Genomic DNA, 21,431 nt, shown 5'->3' with positions numbered 1-21,431 from the left:
TTGTTATCCCATTATTCTTTTAAAAGAAATGCAATTCCTCATGCTCTCGCACCTTTCTTCTATCGTTGTTTAATACTCTTTCATTTTTGTTCCTTTCTCTTTTAACTCACAATTGATGTATTACTTTTTTTTGGGGGGGGGGGGGGGGGCTACACACCTTGCAAGAGGGACCCCATATTATGCAAACTGCGAAATTGCGTGCCCCCTGCCCCTTTCCTTTGTCAAGAACCCTTTTTTAAGAAGTATGCATAAAATTTGAATATGTCAGTAAACATATCAGTATATCTCCTTTACTTATGGTTTATGATTTTAACACCATGGTACTATTAGAATTATTGTTACCATTTCTCAATAGGAACATATACCAGTAGTGTTTCTTCCCTATCAAAGGGTTAATCATTTTCCTTACAAACGTCAGGAATATCTTTTGATTGATAAATAATTCAACTATTTTTTGAGACCATGTGTAAAAATCATTACCCTGATTGAAACACACACATTTCATTCCAATGAAAAGCTTCAAGATCATATTTTATACTCATTCATGCTTAAAATGCGAGAAGATGCCAGAATGTACAATAGATCATCTATTTTGGGACAATTTGGAATTCTACTCTTGGGGGGGGGGCAACTTTCTTTTAACGTTGTAACGTTTTCGACTCTTACTCCTTGTCTGAATTCAGTCCCCCCCCCCCCCGCCCCAACCGCGGAAGCTGTGACGTTTTATTAAATTATTAGAGAAAGAAGACGATTTGTTGTACCGACTCTTAATCTTTATCTGAATTTTCAATTTTGTCCGATATCTTATTTTGTCCGATAAAAAGTCACAGTTCGTAGGAAAAAAGCTTTGACGTTTCATTAAATTATATTAATCCTAATCCTTGTCTGAAGCAAAGTGCGGAAGCTTTCACGTTTCATTATATTATTAGAGAAAGAAGACGATTCGTTGTACCGTTCTCGACTCTTTATTCTAGTCTGACTTTAGTTGCCCCCCTCCCGCGCGAAAGCCTCGACGTTTCATTAAATTATTACTCTTAATCCTTGTCTAAAGCAAAGCGGGGAAGGTTTTAAGTTTCATTAAATTATTAGAGGAAGAAGACGATTCGTTGTACTGACTCTTCATCATTGTCTGAATTTTCAAAAAGGGTTTTTTGGCCGAAAAAAAATTCAGTTCGTAGGAAAAAAAGCTTTGACGTTACATTAAATTATTACTCGTAATCCTTGTCTGAAGCAAAGCGCGGAAGCTTTCACATCTCATTAAATTATTAGAGCGAGAAGATTCATTGTACTGTTTTCGTCTCTTAATCCTTGTCTGAATTCAACCCCCCCCCCCCTCCCGCCTGAAGCGCTGATGCTTTGACGTTTCATTGGCCGATAAAAAGTCACAGTTCGTAGGGGGGGGGGGAAATGACATATACATCTCACCGACATATACATCTCACAAACTTTAAACTTTTGCATTGATATAGCACACGAGGATCGAGCAAGAATACCGACACAGCGAAAATGGGAAAAATGAGAAAAGGGGGATGGAAAGGGAAAGGGAAAGAAAAGAAAAACGGAAAGGAAAAGAAAGAAAAGAAAAACGGAAAGGAAAAGAAAGAAAAGGGGAAAAGAAAAAGAAAGAAAAGGAAAAAAAAAAAGGAGAAAAGGAAAAAAAAAGGAGAATAGGAATAAAAAAGGAGAAAAGGAAAAAAAAAGGGAAAAAAGGAGAAAAAGGAAACAAAAGAAACTGGGGGTGAAAGAGAGGAGAGAGAGGGGGGTGAGAGCCTGAGATAAGAGAGAGAGGGCGATGTTGGGCGGAGTCGCCATGTCGAAGGAGCAAGAAAGATACGTATAGATAATTATGTTGCTGTATCGGGTCCGCTTTGTCTGTATTCTTGCTCGATTTTCTTGTACTATATCAATGCAAAAGTTTGAAGTCGGTGAGATGTATTATGTTGGTCGGCCGGCAAAATTGAGACGATGATTAAGAGTCGGTACAACGAAATGTCTTCTTTCTCTAATAATTTAATGAATTCAGACAATTCAGACACCCCCCCCCCCCAAGGTTTCTTTTGTTCCTTTTTCTATCTTTTCTTTTTTTCTTTTCTTTCCCATTCCCCCTCATTTATCCCCTCCCCCTTTTCTCATATTTCCTGACAGCAGCGCAATTTTACTGACCATATTCTGACAGGTTGGGGAGGGGGTGTCACAACCCCCCCCCCCACCCCTTTAGTGATGCCCCTGGTTGTTATCCCATTATTCTTTTAAAAGAAATGCAATTCCTCATGCTCTCGCACCTTTCTTCTATCGTTGTTTAATACTCTTTCATTTTTGTTCCTTTCTCTTTTAACTCACAATTGATGTATTACTTTTTTTTTTGGGGGGGGGGGGGGGGCTACACACCTTGCAAGAGGGACCCCATATTATGCAAACTGCGAAATTGCGTGCCCCCTGCCCCTTTCCTTTGTCAAGAACCCTTTTTTAAGAAGTATGCATAAAATTTGAATATGTCAGTAAACATATCAGTATATCTCCTTTACTTATGGTTTATGATTTTAACACCATGGTACTATTAGAATTATTGTTACCATTTCTCAATAGGAACATATACCAGTAGTGTTTCTTCCCTATCAAAGGGTTAATCATTTTCCTTACAAACGTCAGGAATATCTTTTGATTGATAAATAATTCAACTATTTTTTGAGACCATGTGTAAAAATCATTACCCTGATTGAAACACACACATTTCATTCCAATGAAAAGCTTCAAGATCATATTTTATACTCATTCATGCTTAAAATGCGAGAAGATGCCAGAATGTACAATAGATCATCTATTTTGGGACAATTTGGAATTCTACTCTTGGGGGGGGGGGGGGCAACTTTCTTTTAAAACAACACCAAAAGCCCTTTTGATAATGATTCAAGTTGAGATTATTTTCCCTACTTTCCTGCATCAACAGTTTTTTTTTTATTCTTCAACTAGAAAATAAGAAATCACCTTGCTGAGTTCATTTAAGACCTTCTTATAATTATGTGGAAGATCCGGCAGTCTGTACATTGCACTGGTCAACTGGTCCTGGAACTTACGTGTTTCGCTGCCGGTTCTAAACAGAAAACAGAAAAACAAACACAGGAGGGAGGAAGAAAAAACAGAAAGGGACATAAGACTGTGAAATGATTATGATTAATATTAAAAGAAATGATGGTATTGTAATAATCTCTGAAGAAACTTTTAAATATGATACTTTTGTTGGGATACTTTTTAAATGCTTGGTTAGGGTGTATGAAAATGAAAGGAGACACACATTAAAGCAACAAACTCATTACAACACTTCATTATGTCAAGTATGATTCATTTGATATTTACATGTATCTTCTCTGCTTTTTTAAAAGAAATTTTGAATAAAAAGACAAAATTGAATTCTGAAATAAAGGTGTAGTATAAGAAATTCACATGTATCTTCGTGGCATTTTGAAAAGAAATTTTGAAAAAAAGAAAAAATTGAGTTCTGTAATAAAAGTATAAAATAAGAAATTCAAACATTAATTAGGATGAAGATATAAATGAGAATGTAATACATAGTAAATCACAGACATGGGACCCAATATTTTTGCAATTTTTAGACCTGATTATTGTCAAAACAAAAACAACACCATGAGAGAAGAACCTAAATAAAAAAAAATAAAAAATCAATCATCAAAGATCTAATTAAGAATGTTATGGTACCCTTCAAAACATTTTGTGACAGTCTTCATCTTGTTTTTCTTTTATATTTCCAGGTAGTTGACATTATTATTCTATTGCTTTAAAAAGCTCAAAGAGAAGGAGACCTTGAAGTCACAAATGGGCCCCAAATAGATGCATTACTTCTGTTCCATGGATGCCTACATTGATCATTACAAATTTCAAAGATTTTTGGCCATATTTCAATATAAATTTATAAAAAAATAAGCATCTATGAATTACATGCATTCCAGCAAACCATGTATTGTATTGTAAATCTAAACTGCAAAGTGTTAACTCATAATGATCATTTGATCCCACATATACAGTTAGTCTTTGACAGAAGCAAGCAGTCCCAATTTGATGTTTCTTCACTGTTCCAAAAATCATAAAATGCAAAGGCAAATTCAGGGAGTTTTTCCTCGAGAATGCTTCTACATCTGATAGCTGTGAATGAACATACGTTAAGACATGTGCTGATGGTTAAAACACTAGCCAGAAATAAACATTCAAACGCTGTTTTCCACAACATCCAATTGCCCAGTAATGTAAAAGAGAACAAAAAGAAAATGCCTTGCATTAACAATAAATATATATAACCTAACCTATTACTAAAACCTACCGCTATATGAAACTACATTTCATATTCAACTTCAGTTAATCATATCCACTTGCTACGGAATGTTAGTGCATAAAACCTAATATAAAAATAATCAATAGACTGGAATTGCTTATTATGAAAGTACAAATGTATTTATTCAATGAATCATTTCATTATGACAATTCATATACATACATGTATCTTGCTATGAGAATATACTTCACTGATTCATGGACAAAGCTTTTGACACCACATATTCTTCTCTCAAAGAATACGAGCCCTGAAAAGGGCTGTGAATTCAAAAAGCTCTGTCACTCTGATAGAGATGTTACCAGGATGCTTGAAGATACCTACGCAGATCTCAATGGATGGGCACATAAAAAGAGTCATTTTGGCCGAGGAATGGGCAATGCATGATCATAGCATGGATTTATTTCAGAACATTCAAGGCACTGTTATTTCCATGGTAGGATTCTGTGGCATGAGATGCTAGCAGCCATCTTCAGGGCGCGTCTTCCCAGCAATTGATCTCAAACCAGATTAGTGAGGGTAAAACATGCTCGACTACAGATCACATGTTTTTTCTTGATCTCCATTTGTGACATCTTGTAAAGATCTTCATCGTCGCCGATACAATAATGCTAAGGAGAAAAATATGAATACGGAAAGCAGTGATTCCTGATGACAGTGGACATAGTAATATACACACAAAATAAATTCTCAAAGTGCCATAAAGTGGTACATGTTAATTCTGCAATATGTACTGGAAATCCTCCTCCTGTAATACTACATGTATTGTATATGGATTTGCATTTGGATCTAGTGAGATAAAATAATGTAAATGTATTTATCATCAGTATTCCCTCTATAAAACTCATTTAACAAACAGTAATAACAAATAAAATAAAATGCAGAGACCAATTGCAGCTATACAGTGTATATGGTTTATGCATGAGTACCGATTAAGAGAAAAATTATAATCTGGATTTATATAGAGCTCAATACAAAATACTGTCTCTAAGTGCGTAACAGATAGTATTACCCCAGTCATCAGATTCATTCACGCACAATGTGCACCTTCTCCACTCCCTGCGTAGTATTCCTACCATATGGTCACTGTGAGGGCATATGACAATTACTGACACAAAAGCTTTCGTCATCCTACCAGGTCCCCATTTGTCTCCTGGGTATGGAGTGGCAAATTCCAAAGGAAATTAGTGCTGTGTCAGGGATCAAAACCCACGACCTTTGCATTTAAAGTCAAGTTAAGCCAATTGAATACGACACCTTTCAAATATGTATAGAATTAAATTAAAATTATCCCAATTATCTAACAAGAAGCCTTAAAAGTAAATAGTCAGTAGGGTAGAACTAACTACTTTCTACTATACATACCTCTCACATACCATATTTGTCCATGTATCAAAGTAAAAAGATCAAAATCACAATGTTTTTCTCTCAGACAGATGTTGAATCTACAGGAGCAACCTTTCCCAAATACTTAGAGTATGATTACTGCAAAATGTCACAGTATGAGAACTGATATGATAACAGTAGGCTTGCAGTTGCACCATGTGAGAGAGGGGGAGGATTGGGGAGACTAGCTGGAAAGGACTCTCGGTAATCTTTCTTTCTTGAGTGTGTGCAGTCCTGAAAAGGACTGTTGGTAGTCTTGAAAAAGACTGTTGGTTATCTTTCTTAGCTCAGGTTAGAGAGGATGGGTAGTAGGAGTGATATGATAACGTTTTAACATATGACCTCCAAAAATCTGTTGACATGATATAAAATGTAAAACGATTTAACAGGGATCCAAAAGCAGCATAAAAACAAAGTCAATCTCGATTTCAATCAGACGATCACAATTGATTTTCATCTTCCATTTGATTATAAACCCACCATAGAAGAAAAGATTTACAATTTTGTGGGAAACCATGCATTTTGTCCCTTATCAACAGATTGAAATACATTCTGGACCATCTTTGGGTGCATGTATTTGTACATGTACACAGACTTGAAGTTGAACATCAAAGATGTTTGTTTGCAATGTTAGCTGAACCTTGATAAACACTTCAAGATAATTCCTGCTCCTGTAACTTCTGTGGGAGATGAAATAATTTCAGAACTGAGAAGGCTGCAACTGTGTGAAACTGGATTTTTGTGATAAAGACATCAGCCATTAAAACACATGTGAATTTATCCGTCTGGAAAAGAAGCCATAATCTAATTTATGTTCGTGTTTTGGCACATATCTGAATTCCATCCATATCAAATTCTCTGATATGCACATTAATAACTCCTTTAATAAGAGAATTGAATAACTTGAGCATTGTAAAATAAACAGAAACCTTCATACCATGCATTCAATACCATGCATTCAATACACTGTAATACGCCTGGATAATGAAGTGTCTTATAACACAGATACAATTCTGCAGTGCCCAAAAACCAGCACAAATGTCAAAGGACAACCAAAACACGGTTACAAGCATCTTCAACCACACTCGTCCAGTTAGGCAAACGAAATGAACTCTCACTTCAACAATCATTCAAGCAAAACGTCATATCTTCATAGGCCTACATTTTTTGTTGGTTTAACCTCTTATTTATTCCCACGATACAAATTTTGTTCATCCTCCTTCAACGTTTCCAATGACTCTGAACCGCTCTCTCTTAGTACCTCACTTGCATTCTTTCTGTTCTTAACTGGGCTGAATTCACTAATAATGTTAATTTTTAACTGGAAATAATCAGTGCATATATATACATTAATAATAAGTAAATTAACAACGTTTTGCTTACCCGTGCCAGGTACCAAAGTTGTGATGAAGACTCTTGAGGATTTCAAACAACTCGTCAAAGATCTTTTTGGCATTCACCATTTTTTTAGCCAATTTTTCCCTGAAGAGAAAGAAAGAGGGGATAAACATTACCGTAAATCTCCGTGTATAAGGCGCACCCCTATTTTGGGGGAAGAAAAAAAAAAAAAAAAAAAAAAAAAAAAAAAAAAAAAAAATCGTTTTTGGTTTTGTTGTTGTTGTTGTTTTGATGCCGAAAACCCACTCGGGGAAGGACCTTAATTTTACATCGAGGTGCAGTTGAAGTTGTGAACTTGTCAAAAATAATAGTAACAACAGTCTAAGGCTTCATGATACCAAGTGTCCCACACCAGCCTCTTCACATCACCTAGCAGAAGCACTGTGTTCTATGCTAAACATCAATAGTCATGCATGATATGAATAGCATCCTCTAAATTTCTGACAATGGAGTACCTAGGATAGAACATTGTGGTACACTATTTGTTATAGAAAAAAAATTTGAGGAATTATTATTATAAACTACATATTTAGATCTATTAGAAAGATTACTTTCAAACCAAGATGACTGACAAATTTGAGTGCTGTTGTAGTTTCCGAGTGGTGAGTCACCACACTGATTACTGAACTAGGAAACATTGCCAGGCATAGCGCCATAAATCAAAACTAAAAAAAAAAAAAAAAAAAGTGCGCCTTATACACGGAGATTTACGGTACTATAATTAATTCTTCTGAAAACAACCCTTTTTCGGAGCCAGATGGGTGTTAACTCTTGAATAAGTTTATGAGTTAACACCCTTCTGGCTCTAAATGGACAATATTGTATATTGTGAGATTAAAGGGTAGCTCTTTGAAAAATAAGGTCACAGATATCAGCTCTTTGAAAAACGAGGTCACGGATATCAGCTCTTTGAAAAACAAGGTCACAGATATCAGCTCTTTGAAAAACGAGGTCACGGATATCAGCTCTTTGAAAAATAAGGTCACAGATATCAGCTCTTTGAAAAACAAGGTCACAGATATCAGCCTCTTTGAAAAACAAGGTCACAGATATCAGCCTCTTTGAAAAATAAGGTCACAGATATCAGCTCTTTGAAAAATAAGGTCACAGATATCAGCTCTTTGAAAAACGAGGTCACAGATATCAGCTCTTTGAAAAACGAGGTCACGGATATAAGCTCTTGAAAAATAAGGTCACAGATATCAGCTCTTTGAAAAATAAGGTCACGGATATCAGCTCTTTGAAAAACAAGGTCACAGATATCAGCTCTTTGAAAAACAAGGTCACAGATATCAGCTCTTTGAAAAACAAGGTCTTACTTGTCCATTCTATGGATTTGTTCTTCGTTGTAGGAAAGTTGTTTGGTCTGCTTGTCTCTCTTGAAATGTTTGTACGTCGACAGTCCTTCCTCGCACAGAACCTTCAATCGCCCAATCCTGATCAAGATCGAGAAATATGTTTATCAGAGTGATGATGAAGTGAACACTTGGATTTTGTTTTCAAAACCCCTGAACTGAAATGATGTTTATGATACTTCTTCACATCTTACAAGAAATATTGTAAAACTAGTAACTGATACAAATTGTTCTAATGGCTGTTTTTGCAGGACACGTTCATGAATGCGGCCCTCTCAAGAAATTTTCAAAATTTTTGATCTAGTTTTACAGATTGTATTTAAGGCTGCATGGATAAATGAACATGTGGACAACAAAATATATACCGGTAACTATAGCTACACTGAGTCACAAGGTGTACTAAGGTTCATGATTCTATAACATGACTATAACATTATGACAATCTCTTCCTATCGTAAGAATAGTCCTTCTACTTTCACAAGGACATGTTTTGTACATACTTTTCAACTGGTAGAACAAGCTGTTGTCTAATTCCTTCCCATTGAGATGACAGATAATCGTCTTTGATGGCTGTTTTTTCTACTGCATCCAGAGATGACTCCACATGATCACAAACCTTGTTCAACTGTATCAACATAATATGAAACATGTTAATCTACAAATCAATATCTACCTCTTGCTTTACAATAGAAAAAGCATAACATTTTACAAAGAACTGACCATATCCGAGGACATTTTGCGGTTAAGTACTTAATATAATCATGTGGTATGATCGTATCAAGGCTATAGATATCACATGTAGATTTTTCATACAAACTTTTGCTTTCACTTATGATGAAAAATGCATCAATTAAATATATTTCAAGAATTTTCTCTAAAAAGCATACATGTAGATCATATTTAGATTAGGCTCTTATAGAAAAGGAATTTTTGGTTCAGTAACTGGAAGACTTTTATTCCTGGAATGATGTGATTTAATTTTGGGTGCAATATCTTTTAAAGCACCTGGTAACTTTCTTATACAAGAATTATCTTCTCTAAATAAAAATTGTTGTTAACAATCATTCTGTACCTTAAACAACCTTTCCTTGCACTTGATGATACAACGTTTGATCTCATCAAGCATAGGCAACCAAACCTGGTTCAGTTTTATTCCTTGAATGCTGCGAGATCTATTTTGGGTGTAATCAATTTAAAAGCATGTGGGAACCTTCTTCTTTCAGAAATTTCTTCTCTACGTAGAAAATGCTGTGAAAAACATTCTGTACCTCATACAATCTTTCCTTGCACTTGATGATACGGAGTTTGATCTCATCAAGACTAGCCCCATCTACGCCCGTTAATACGAGCAGAGTTAGCGACCTCTCAAGGGCTCTCCATCTACAGTCTGCCTGAAGACAGAAAGACTTCACAGCAGAATGCTCGCTACGGAGCTTCATGTAGTCCATACGTAACACCACACTGTATTAAGACACATTGTTGAGATCATGAAAAGTGACTTCTAAAAGAAGTGTTGTTCTACATATGGCTACATTGAAAGGATTTGCTATATTTCAAAAAGGGATCAATAAAATCATCATGCAATAAAAGTGAACATTCTCTAGAGTCCAGTTTATCTAGTAAAAATATACAGTATTTCAGAAAGAATAAAATGTCAAAATGGGTTGAAGCTTAGCATCTGTATGCAGATGAAATTATCAATTCTCAGATTAAGAAGTAAGCATTTGTTAAAGGGGAAGTCCACCCTGATATTTAGTTAATAGTTTTGAAAGAAGCAGAAAAATGAGTGATACATGTCAGTAAAAGTTGATGATGCTATAAACTAGTGACAACTTCAACAATTCATGACTTTCTATTTTTAATCAGATATCGCTTAAACTTCCTCTAATTTATTTCACTCACTTTTCTCCTTTTATTAAAACGAAGATAGTATCTGGGCGGACTTTCCCTTTAATACAGAAACCACTAAACCTCATGGGATTTATCAAGACTTGTTCTGGAAGCAAATGTAAACAATCAATGCTTTCTTTTGTTGATAAGATCCTTTGTTCTTATACATTGTTTTAATTGTTTAATTACATCAAATAGGAATTCCAATATACATGTTCTGCTAAAGACCTGTTCTTTGAGAAAATTAAACACATTACATGAATTTCAACCACCACAAAAATAAAGGATGACACAAACTAAAACAAAAATCTAGATGAATTAACCACCAAAAAGAATCCTTAGATTCATTAAATAAAATTATACAGAACAAATAAAAGAAAAAGCAACAAAAGAAAACAAAATCAACAATTTGATTGAAATTAAAATGCAATTAACTATAATAGACACTAAAATAAAAGATAAATTTACAACACCTATAATTACGCACTCATGCTAACAATCAATAAAACATGTAGAAAAAAATCTATTTGATATATAAATACAAATTTCTTGATGAACTTACACGACTGCTTTGACAGTTTGAGTAATGAGAGTTTCTATCCTTGCCAGCGAACCCACCACATTCACGTAATAGCACATTACTGCTGAACAATTCTGAGAAAATACATACCAAGTTGACATCATAGATACGGTACCTTAAAAGCTCATTAATAATGTTGATGATGATGATGATGATGATGATGATGATGATAATAATAATGATGATGATAATGATGACAAAGATGATGATGATGATGATGATGACGATGAAATAGATGATAATAATTATAATAATATTAATAAGCAAAAACATAAAAAGTCAACTTGTTCAATCAAGCCTTCAGATAGCCAATTTGTCTTCATAAACAGGGGATTAAACCCCCAATTAATAGTTGAGTCATAAAAATGACAATTAAATGACTGTCATTGAAAAGTAATAAAATTCACATCTTTGCTGCAAATGGAGCAACAATATCTATTAAAGAAATCTTAAAAAGTTACGTGACCTATAGGCACACTTTCTTTCATTTCTGCTCTGATATATTTGCAAAACAAAGATATTGTTTGTTGATAGGAAGAAGAAATGAATTCTACATGAAAGCCATTACTAATTATCCTGACTCTCAACAGAAGACATAAGTACAATAATCAGTGATGTATCATTAAAACTGATTAAATTCACAATATTTCCATAGATAAAATGTTCAACTCTTTTGTAGGCAATCTATACTAAAAGCAAAAACTGAAGCATTTGGGAAGGGGATATGCAAAAATCATTAAAAATAAGCAAAAGGCTAGCAGTCTCTAATTGATTATTACCATTCAAAATTTAAGAAGCCCAAAAAATAATGTGGACAAAAAAAATTGCTCCTAATAACACTACACGATATCTGTGGACTTCAGACAAAAATCAACAAACAAAAGTCATGTTCCATTTAATAGTAAATCATGAACCAATTCTCAATACAATGAGACACATTATGGAAAACTGATGTTTTTTAGAAACATTTTCATACATTGTAGAGTGATTATGGATAATCAGGGGTTAAGCCACTTTCCCACCGGGCAATACGTAGAGTTGCATAGTGTACTGATTACACCGAGCGTACGCTGCCCTACGCTAATACCTACGTAAATATATGCTGAGGGACACAAAGGGGTACGTGAGATGGATGTACAAAATCAAACATGTTTGATTTTTTTTTTTGGCGTACTTTCTACGCAACACTACGCTACTGTACGCCATGCCTACGCAATAGTACGCTACGCACAATCTTAAGTGGAGATACGCCAATTGATATGCCGTAGGTACGTGGTGCCTATGCACAGGGTACGTAACCATACACCATCGTACGTCAGCCTACCCATAAGCTACGCAGGGACTATGCCGAGGCAACATTTTGTTCATGAATACACAGCCTAATTTCGGCTAACTCGGTACGCCACACTACGCCACTCTACGCAGATCAGGTGTGAAAGAGGCTTCAGGTAACATGCTCTGTTTTGACCATCAGCCACTCCAGAGTTAATATCTGCGCTAGGGCAGATTAAGGTCATTTGAAAAAAAACTGTAAAATTCCTTTGAAACGACTGCTCGATACGCGTTCATGAAACATACTTTGTAATCATTATTCGTTCATGCACCGGCGGTACAATCTATGACACACAGGTGGAAGTACACTTTCCAAGAGGGCAAAGGTATTCATGAAGCACCTCCCTCACTTTGGCATTGATTATTCTAAAATGCACAAAGTGGGACCTTTCCATGTGTTAAAGATCTGTGGATATTCGGGGGTCATTTGTAAAAGTGCTATCTCTGAAGTGGCTTATTGATGGGTGTTCTTAAACAAAGCATGCTCTACCGAACAAAACACTTACCTTGGCTAAGGTGCTGTCCTGTTGCACAGAGAAATGAGTTGCTGTTTTCGGTTGTGTCGCTGTAAAACAAAACACAATTTATATAGACATCTTTAAGTCTGAATAATATAGGAATATTTAAAATGTTGTTTTTGGTTGTGTCGCTGTAAAACAAAACACATATCTATAACATCTACGAAGTCAGAATAAATATGGAAATTTAAAAATCAATTCATCTCCTGATAATCTCCAAAATTATTTCAATCATCTCCAGTAATCCTCAACTACTGGAGAAAGCATGATGGCTCAATGTGGTAGGCAGAAGTCTTGAAATCAGGAGGTCTTGGTTTGGACCTATTGGTAAAGCATTAAAAAAATCTTTATTTCAAATTAAATTGATACCCAGGTCCCTCTTGGTGGTGACCTACAAGCATATAATCGCTTTACCAGTAGGTTGTAATGGTAAAATAAATTATAAGCCATCAATAAAAAAAAAATAAAAAATTAAAGAGAAAAATAGAAGAAAAGGAACAAAATACTAACGTAGCGATGGAACCTTGACACTCGGAAAAACTTCAGCTCCCATTCTGACCAGGATCAAGGGATTGTCAGGTGACGTCTGCGGGAGATCCTCACACTTGAGGCACTTTTTAAGATCAAAGACTTCCTTGTCCCACAACAAAGACTGAGTTTCAGGTTGGATTCCTGTCAGATGGGCCATCTTATCCTGAAAGTCGGCTACCTTACGCTGCGGCTCAACGTAGACGATATGACATTCACAGGTAGGGGCGACAAAGACATCCACAGGACGCATGCTGGTCAGCCTCTGGACAAAGTCAAAGAAGATGTCGAAGGTCCACATCTTCTGTATGTTGCACTCCATGGTGTGTGAGAGGAGAGTCTTGACCTGATGACGCATGTCTGGTGAGAAGTGACAGGTCTTTGGTAGGTCCTCGCTCCAGATGATAGGTCCGTTAGGGACTTCCTGGACACCAGAAATCATACTGGATTTCTTGGTGGTCGTGATCCTATGCCTGAATTAAAAATATAAAAAAAATTATAAAAAATATTATCCCGTTTGTTCACCGACTATACAGAACCTATTACAAATAATTGATGAAAAATAAATAAAAAATTAAATAAAATATTCTTCATCAATTTCTAAATAAAGAATGTTACACTTTTCATGAATAAAATGTAAAGCCCACTGACTTCATCGTTTCATTATATGTAGAATAGACCATACATGTATGCTCCAAAATATGTTTTCATGGCTTAGCATAAAATACTAAATTAATTTTCAATACATTTCCTTAATAGTTTTGCAGAATCCTATTCACCAAGATGGGTCACAAGCACTTCATTTCCTTTAAGATTTTCTCAGCACTTCCAAGACACTGCATATTATGTTCTAAACTCACATGACATCTCTGTTGTTTCGTCCTCCATGGGCGCGGAAAGGAAGTGACCCTGTGGCAGTATGAAAAAAGGTCACTCCAAGTGACCAAAGGTCAGTCTGCGCTGTGAACTCTGTCCTGTTTCTTTTGCCCAGTACAGCTCTCTCATACAGGTCTGGATGCTATTAATGTCAGATGGACAAACAAGGAGAGAAATTAGAGTAAGGCAGAATTGAACATAAACGTTTTAACTACAATGGGCAGATTATTATTTTCCGATTACAATTCCTCTTTGCTTGATAACATTCTTCCTTTATCAATGGGCAATGTACGCTTATTGTCAGCTCACAGCTAAAAGATCAACATTGCAGCACTGATTTCATTCTCACTAAAATTCAGATAAAGTGACACTCTTATTTCAACATATTTGTCTAGTATAATAATGCCATGACTATGAAAACTCAGTTAAGGATAGCATTGCCTGCACGTTGTAAATGTCACATGATAACATCATATCTGTAAAGCTTTTTTTAACATACAGACAATATTTTGTATTAAGCATTAAATAAATCCAGGTTGATATTGTTTTTTTTTAATTATTGTTATCAATAATTTGCTCTAGAGATCATCAGAAGATAAATCACAAGAAAATGCCTGTGATATCATCTGAGAAGAGGTAGAGATTTACTAAATACACTTATCATGACTTTTCACTTATCAAGTGTACATATTCCCTTTCCTTTTAAAGGGAAAGTCCACCCTGAAATTAAGTTAGTTTTAATAGTAGTAGAAAAATGAGAGAAACAAGTCAGTGAAAGTTTGAGCAAATTCTGATTAAAAATAAGGAAGTTAGGATTTTTGAAGTTGTGATCAATCAAACACAAATTGGCAACTCTATGACGTATCATGCGAGCTCAACTTCCATTTGCTCAGTACTAAAAAAATCTAAAATTTTCATTTTCCCTCAAGAAAAATTTCAACCGTACATGCACCCTAAATATAATAATTACAAATATGTTTCTATACTCCCCCTGCAAGGAACAAATATATATTCCATCATCAATAACGAAGAAAACATGATTTTATGGAATATTATGCACAAAGCAAATGAAGGAGAGCTCGTATAATAAGTCACAGAGTTGCCAATTTGTATTTGATTGATCACAACTTCAATAATTCATAACTTTCTTATTTTCATTCAGAATTTGCTCAAACTTTCACTCACCTGATTTTCTTATTATTCTGCCTCTATCGAAACAAACTTATTTTGGGGGTGGACTTTCCCTTTAAGAACAGTGGTTAATCAAGACTGCATTTAATACAAATAGATTAATATTATGAAAATGACATAAGAGACCCTTTACAGAATAACCTCAACCAATATCATACACATTCTTAAAATTTTCTTTTTGAAAATGAAAATGAAATGTCATCTAGTTTCAGTTTCTGCGTCATTCAATCCGGTTTCACTCACACCCATTTAGGCTACCTAAATCCGGCTATGAAAGAAAACTTCCCAAGACAACCTGTCTTGGTCGGATTTAGCTCTTTTTCATGACATCTTACATCATCCTTGCCAATTGACATACACATTAACACATTCCTAACATCCATGTGGTATGTGACATGACATGACATCATCAGTCAGGGGAATCCCCATATATTGTTACATCGAAACTCCCCAGCAATCAGCAATGCTGATAGTGAAAGTGTCACACAGGAAATTAATAGATCCAATGGCATTGCAAAATGACTACATAACTTTGTACTTATTCATAGATGTATTGCACTTCTCCCTACCCTATCTACAACTATATTTCCCTTTCCAATTTCCATCATACATGTTCGTCAAGCGGAAGTATGAAAATTGTCCTATTTTTAGATTCAAACAATTTATAAAAAAAGATGAATCTTCAGTGTATATACCACCTCCAATATGTGCTCCAGAAAAGAGAATATCTTCCTGTTTACTCCCACACATAAGCTGATGAAGAAGTGGGCTTAAATATCTAAATCCTTCTGAAGCAACCCTGACTGCAAAAATATGTTGTGTCCATCAAAATGGATTGATTTAATTAGTATGTGTTCATGAATAAATGATTATTGGATCATCTTTAAACGTTCAATCTTATAATTTTAAAAACAATAGCATTTGTCCTTTCTGAAATCTATTCAATTAGTTCATCATTATACTAGTGGGTGTTTCTTGTGTAAATACATGCAGGGGTACTCATTAATAAAAAAAATCAGATAAAAAGAACATCTGTACAATAATGTTTGTCAGTCTAGATCATGTGTTCAAAGCTAGTAGTCTTTTTTTATTAAACTGAAGAAGAAAAAAAAAAACTTTTAATACAAAAACTCTTTAGAATAGATTGAAAAAACGTATACAGCTCGACAAAGGTAAATGGATATGATGCCAGATAAAGTTACCAAGAAAATATCCTAGTACATATCTGTATATCGGTAAACACTTTCCCATTTTGAAATTTAAGTATAAATGCCAGTTCTATATTTAAAACTACTAACTAAAGTTTGGACTATTGTACTCTGTACTTTGAACAGTTGCATGGGGACCTGGATGCATGTGTACCGAGTAGATAAAATTTCCTGAAACCACATTATAGTAATAACCCTATAAAAAATGGCCTTTACACCTGGTATTTCCATCTATAAATATTATTCACCTTAAACACAGGAAGTGGGAACTACACATGATCTCTAAAAGATGCCAACAAAACAAAAAACATGACTATATATCAAGCTGTTTCAATATCAAATTAGAATTCTATTTTGGGTTGCTAGTTTTCATATTGATATTGGGCAACTTTTATTTTAAAGGTCGGGTGACATCCAAATATAAGTTGATTCCTGTTGATGTGCAGGGCTGCATACGAATTGATTTTTGTTTTTTTATTCAGACATCTAAATATATTTCATTGATTTTTAAATAGTTTTTACAATAATTTTCTCAGACCCTAAAAAAACTCATTCATCTTGTGACATCATCGGTCAATCATTGGTGAGCTAACAAGAGACAGTGGTATGTAGCTTCACCAAGGCTGACCACCTGACCATACTTATATCCCCATATGAGTTGCTATGTCAGGCATGCTGTAGCATCACCAGTCGAAGTTAGGACTTTGGTTAGTGTTAAAACTTGATTGTGGAGCAATTGTCCTTAGCGCATCTTTCATCAATCTTTAACTTTCAAAAAAATCAAAATCTTTTCAAAATAAATCAATCACAAATATATACAATGTGACAAAGTCTTCAGCACACATACTAATCACAAAACATCAAACCATATCAATATCCTTACCAGATATTCCTCTGTTCCGTAGAGAGACTTGAAGGCTTCATCATCTTCTAGTTCCCTTGCTGCTCCGAAGTCAGCCAGCTTATAGACAATGACTCCATCCTCGCCCTTGACCATCATGATGTTACCAGGTTTGATGTCGCGATGGACGATGCCTTTATCCCGTAGATGCTTCATGCCTGCAGCTGTACATGGATTTAAAACAAAACTTCAGCTTTAGAATAGATTGAAGAAGACCCTTCAAAATATATAATGAATATAGGCCTGTCCTCATCAGCTTGAGTTGGCCAAATAACCCGCTATTTCTGATTCGGGAAATTAGCCTGATCACGAAATAGCAGGCTTTTTGGCAGGTTAAGATGCTAATAATGGGCTATTTGCTCAGGACATCTTCCCAACATATCTTGGGCTAGTTTGCAAAATAGCCCACTATTTGTCCGGTCCGTCTTTACCAGCCCGAAGACTCGCACTATGCGAGCACACTGAGCAAATTTCTTGTGCTCGAGTTTCGAGCTGATGACACAATTTGTAACTTGGGGCTAATTTCCCAAATCAAAAATAGCAGGCTATTTGGCCAACTCGAGCTGATGAAGACGGGCCTTATGTGGAATTTATAACCAAAAAGCTAATTATGTGATGAGGGAATTAGTTTTGATACCAGTGATATGACGTGATTTTTAAAAATCTGAAATGGTTAAGAAGAACATGATAATTACAAAAATCAAGTATTAGTGATACGCCATTGCTTCAAGATGGTCCGACAGTACTAGATCATGTTTAAAGAGTGAGTGAGGGTTCCTAACTGCATAATGCTCCATTTTTTAAAAAGCTGGAAATTTGAATAATGGGACTGGGTTGCAAATATATTACCTTCCTACATGTAAGTTCCTATACATCCATTTCTCTGTTAAAACAATTATCCCTACATACGCATACTTACGTGACCATGCGGGAACAGGAACCATGCAAATTAAAGTGCAAAGTAAAGGGGCCTTTCCCTAATAATCTTAATCAGCAGATGTTACAGGAACTATATCAGAGTGTTTGCTATGTTTCTTTGAAAAGTTGATTGCTAAGAAACTGGATCAGAGTTAGGTGGTACTCTTTAAAAGTTCAATCTTCCAATTTCGAATATCATTGTATGCCTCCCATCTCGTTCAATTTCAGTCAGACAAGTTGATAGGAGATGTGATAATCATCACTTTGCTCAGGACTGTTTCACAGTACTCATACTGGTATATACTTTATGTCTGCAATTATTTGGCACTTTGCTATCCATTCCTTAAATGTGACGATCTGATGACATACGACTGTAGTACACTCTCGTTTCCAGTGGTATCAAGCTTTCAGTTGAACTGAATCATAATGTAAATTCCAAAAGTTATAGAGAATTGCAGAAGGTTGAAGTCAGGACTTCAATAACCGGTAGTGTTAAAGATCGATCACTTAACACCCAAGAGTTATCGAGGATTGTAGAGTGTCAGATGTATTCTTCCATCACGATTACATTCAGATGAAGAAATTAGAAGAAGAGACACTTGGCCGTTCCCCTGCAATTTAAAGCTACCATGAGCTGGCAAGGACATGATTCACAGACCTGCTAGTGTCTCCCAGTTCCACATGCTCCTGACCGACTCCCAGATGACATGGTGCGGTTGTTTGTGAAGCTTCTCATCACAAAAAAAAAGATACAGGAACTTTGAAAATGATTAAATAGACTGCAATATTCTTCATGTAAGGATACAACTACTAAAATCCTTTTCATCTGCAATTTTTATGCCTCCGTTACGAAGTAGCCGGAGGCATTATGTTTTCGGGTTCAGTCCGTCCGTACGTCCCGTTCCTGTGATCACGTTATCTCAAGAACCGATTGATGGATTCCTGCCAATCTTTGGTCATGTATGTATCTTGCAGAGCAATGAATTGATCAGATTTTGGGGTCATGAGGTCAAATGTCAAAGGTCACAGCGCTCATTATGTATGCAAAAATAGCTTGTGATCGCGCAATCTGAAGAACTGATTGATAGATTCCCGCCTATCAATAGGTCATGTATGGATCTTGCAGAGCCAATTAATTGATTAGATTTTGGGGTAACGAGGTCAAAGGGCTCAAATAAAAAAATAGCTTGTGATCAGGTTATCTAAATAACTGATTGATGAATTCCTGCATCTTGCAGAGCCAATGAATTGATTAGATTTTGGGGTTACAAGGTTTGGTCAAAGGTCACAGGGCTCATTATGTATGCAAAAATAGCTTGTGATCACATTATCATTAGAACAGATAGACAGATTACCATGAAATTCAGGACATGCATATATGTATCTTGCTGAGGCAATAAACTGATTAGATTTTGGGGTCATGAGGTCAAGGTCAAAGGTCATGGGGCTCACTATGTATGCAAAAATAGCTTGTGATCGCATTATCATTAGAACCGCTGGATGGATTATCATCAAACTCAAGACATGTATGTATTTTGCAGAGCCAATTAACCGAGTAGATTTTGGGGTCACAAGGTCAAAGATCAAAGGGTCATACATGTAAATGAGAAGCAGCTTGTAATCACAATATTCTGAGAACCTGTTAATTGATTACAAACGAATTGAATTTGAAAATTGCTTCTGTTTTGGTTTGTAAAATCGCTCTATGATGGAGGCATCATTTTCGACTGCGTGCAGTCGAAGTTCCACCTAGTTTAGAAAGTGATTCAGGGCAATAAAGTCTTTTCTCTCTAGGGTTAACGTTATGGTACTTTAGTATGAATTTATTTGTTGGTGCTATTTTCCTAGACAATAGCCACCGGTCTCCCTACACAGGTGACCATTATCTCACGTATGGTCTTTGGTCACTATGGCAGCTATGACTTGTCCAAACAACCTACTTGTAGAAAAGTATGAGTTTCGTTTCCATACCTGACCACGCATTCCAACCAGACAATTTAACAAAACGTTCACTTAAATGACAGATAATCATAAATTTCTGAGGATGCTACAAAATATTAAATCAAAGAAATTTATAGAAAGAAAGAAAATAATGCAGGTAAATAGCAATGATGTGCATAGCTTTTCGAGTGATCCCAAAGAGCAATTTGACTGTTATCATTTGTGCATTTACACAGAAAATACTGAAACAAAAAACATACATACGTCTGCTATGTTGTTGTATAGTAACAGGTATGATGATTTAGGAATGGACTGAATATACATTTATCGTATTAGGTATCTTTGCCTCTGATTCTTAACAAAATCCTGGATTTAGCTCATATGCTGCAATCATAATTGTAAACCTTTAGGTCAGACATAAATCCCATGACTTTTACAAGCCAATCTCATGCTTGATTATCAAGATATTTATGATTGGAATTAAAAATTTCAAAAACCGTTTTCTTAACGTCTTTAAAAAATTGCATTGCGATGTCTATGTTATTTAAGAGTGAATAAAAGTAATTAACCCAATAAAAGCAAACTATTAATAAAAATGTTTTAGCAAAAATCAATGGGGACCCCATTTTCTGATGGCTATAGGCTATTAAAGGTACTATCTAACATTCACTGAAAGTATGTAAGAATGGATCATTCTGGAAAAGTTTACTAAGAAACCAAACACCAAATATGTGCCTACGTTCATATTCAACAAAAAGTGATAGTTTCAGACTTTATGTCTCATTTCAAACTTTTCAAAATGTTCGTCCAGCACTAGCTTTAAATTTCTTCTTCTGGTACATGAGGTAGAATTCCTCCAAACTTAACCAAGAACAAATTTTTGAGAAATTTTCTGATATGTTTCTTTTTTTCCTGATAAATATATATATATATATATATATATATTTTCTTAAAACAATGATTCACAAACATTTCCACCACATGGGAAGCCTTTCACAAAATGTTAGATGATACCTTTTATCCACAATAATGATTAGATAATTAAATTAAGTAGATCAAAATACTTA

At 35.3% G+C, this 21,431-nt stretch overlaps 1 protein-coding gene across 1 annotated transcript in view; it reads right to left on the bottom strand.

Annotated features, from left to right (window-relative positions):
* LOC579073 (serine/threonine-protein kinase TBK1) overlaps positions 1–21,431 on the bottom strand; it is a 42,897-nt gene that overhangs the window by 15,103 nt on the left and 6,363 nt on the right. Inside the window, exons 5-14 of the mRNA XM_779207.5 lie at positions 17,488–17,669; positions 14,190–14,347; positions 13,312–13,802; positions 12,790–12,848; positions 10,934–11,025; positions 9,750–9,942; positions 8,982–9,106; positions 8,446–8,562; positions 7,112–7,210; positions 2,986–3,091 (exon numbers count right to left, since the gene is read on the bottom strand). Coding sequence (XP_784300.4) covers positions 2,986–3,091; positions 7,112–7,210; positions 8,446–8,562; positions 8,982–9,106; positions 9,750–9,942; positions 10,934–11,025; positions 12,790–12,848; positions 13,312–13,802; positions 14,190–14,347; positions 17,488–17,669 — 1,622 coding nt within the window. The remainder of the gene's footprint in view (positions 1–2,985; positions 3,092–7,111; positions 7,211–8,445; positions 8,563–8,981; positions 9,107–9,749; positions 9,943–10,933; positions 11,026–12,789; positions 12,849–13,311; positions 13,803–14,189; positions 14,348–17,487; positions 17,670–21,431) is intronic.

The sequence above is a fragment of the Strongylocentrotus purpuratus genome, unplaced genomic scaffold (assembly GCF_000002235.5).
Source record: "Strongylocentrotus purpuratus isolate Spur 01 unplaced genomic scaffold, Spur_5.0 spur5_scaffold_6, whole genome shotgun sequence".
Taxonomy (NCBI): Eukaryota; Metazoa; Echinodermata; class Echinoidea; order Camarodonta; family Strongylocentrotidae; genus Strongylocentrotus; species Strongylocentrotus purpuratus.
The sequence above is the reverse complement of the archived record's forward strand: the minus strand, read 5'-3'. Positions and strand labels throughout refer to the sequence as shown.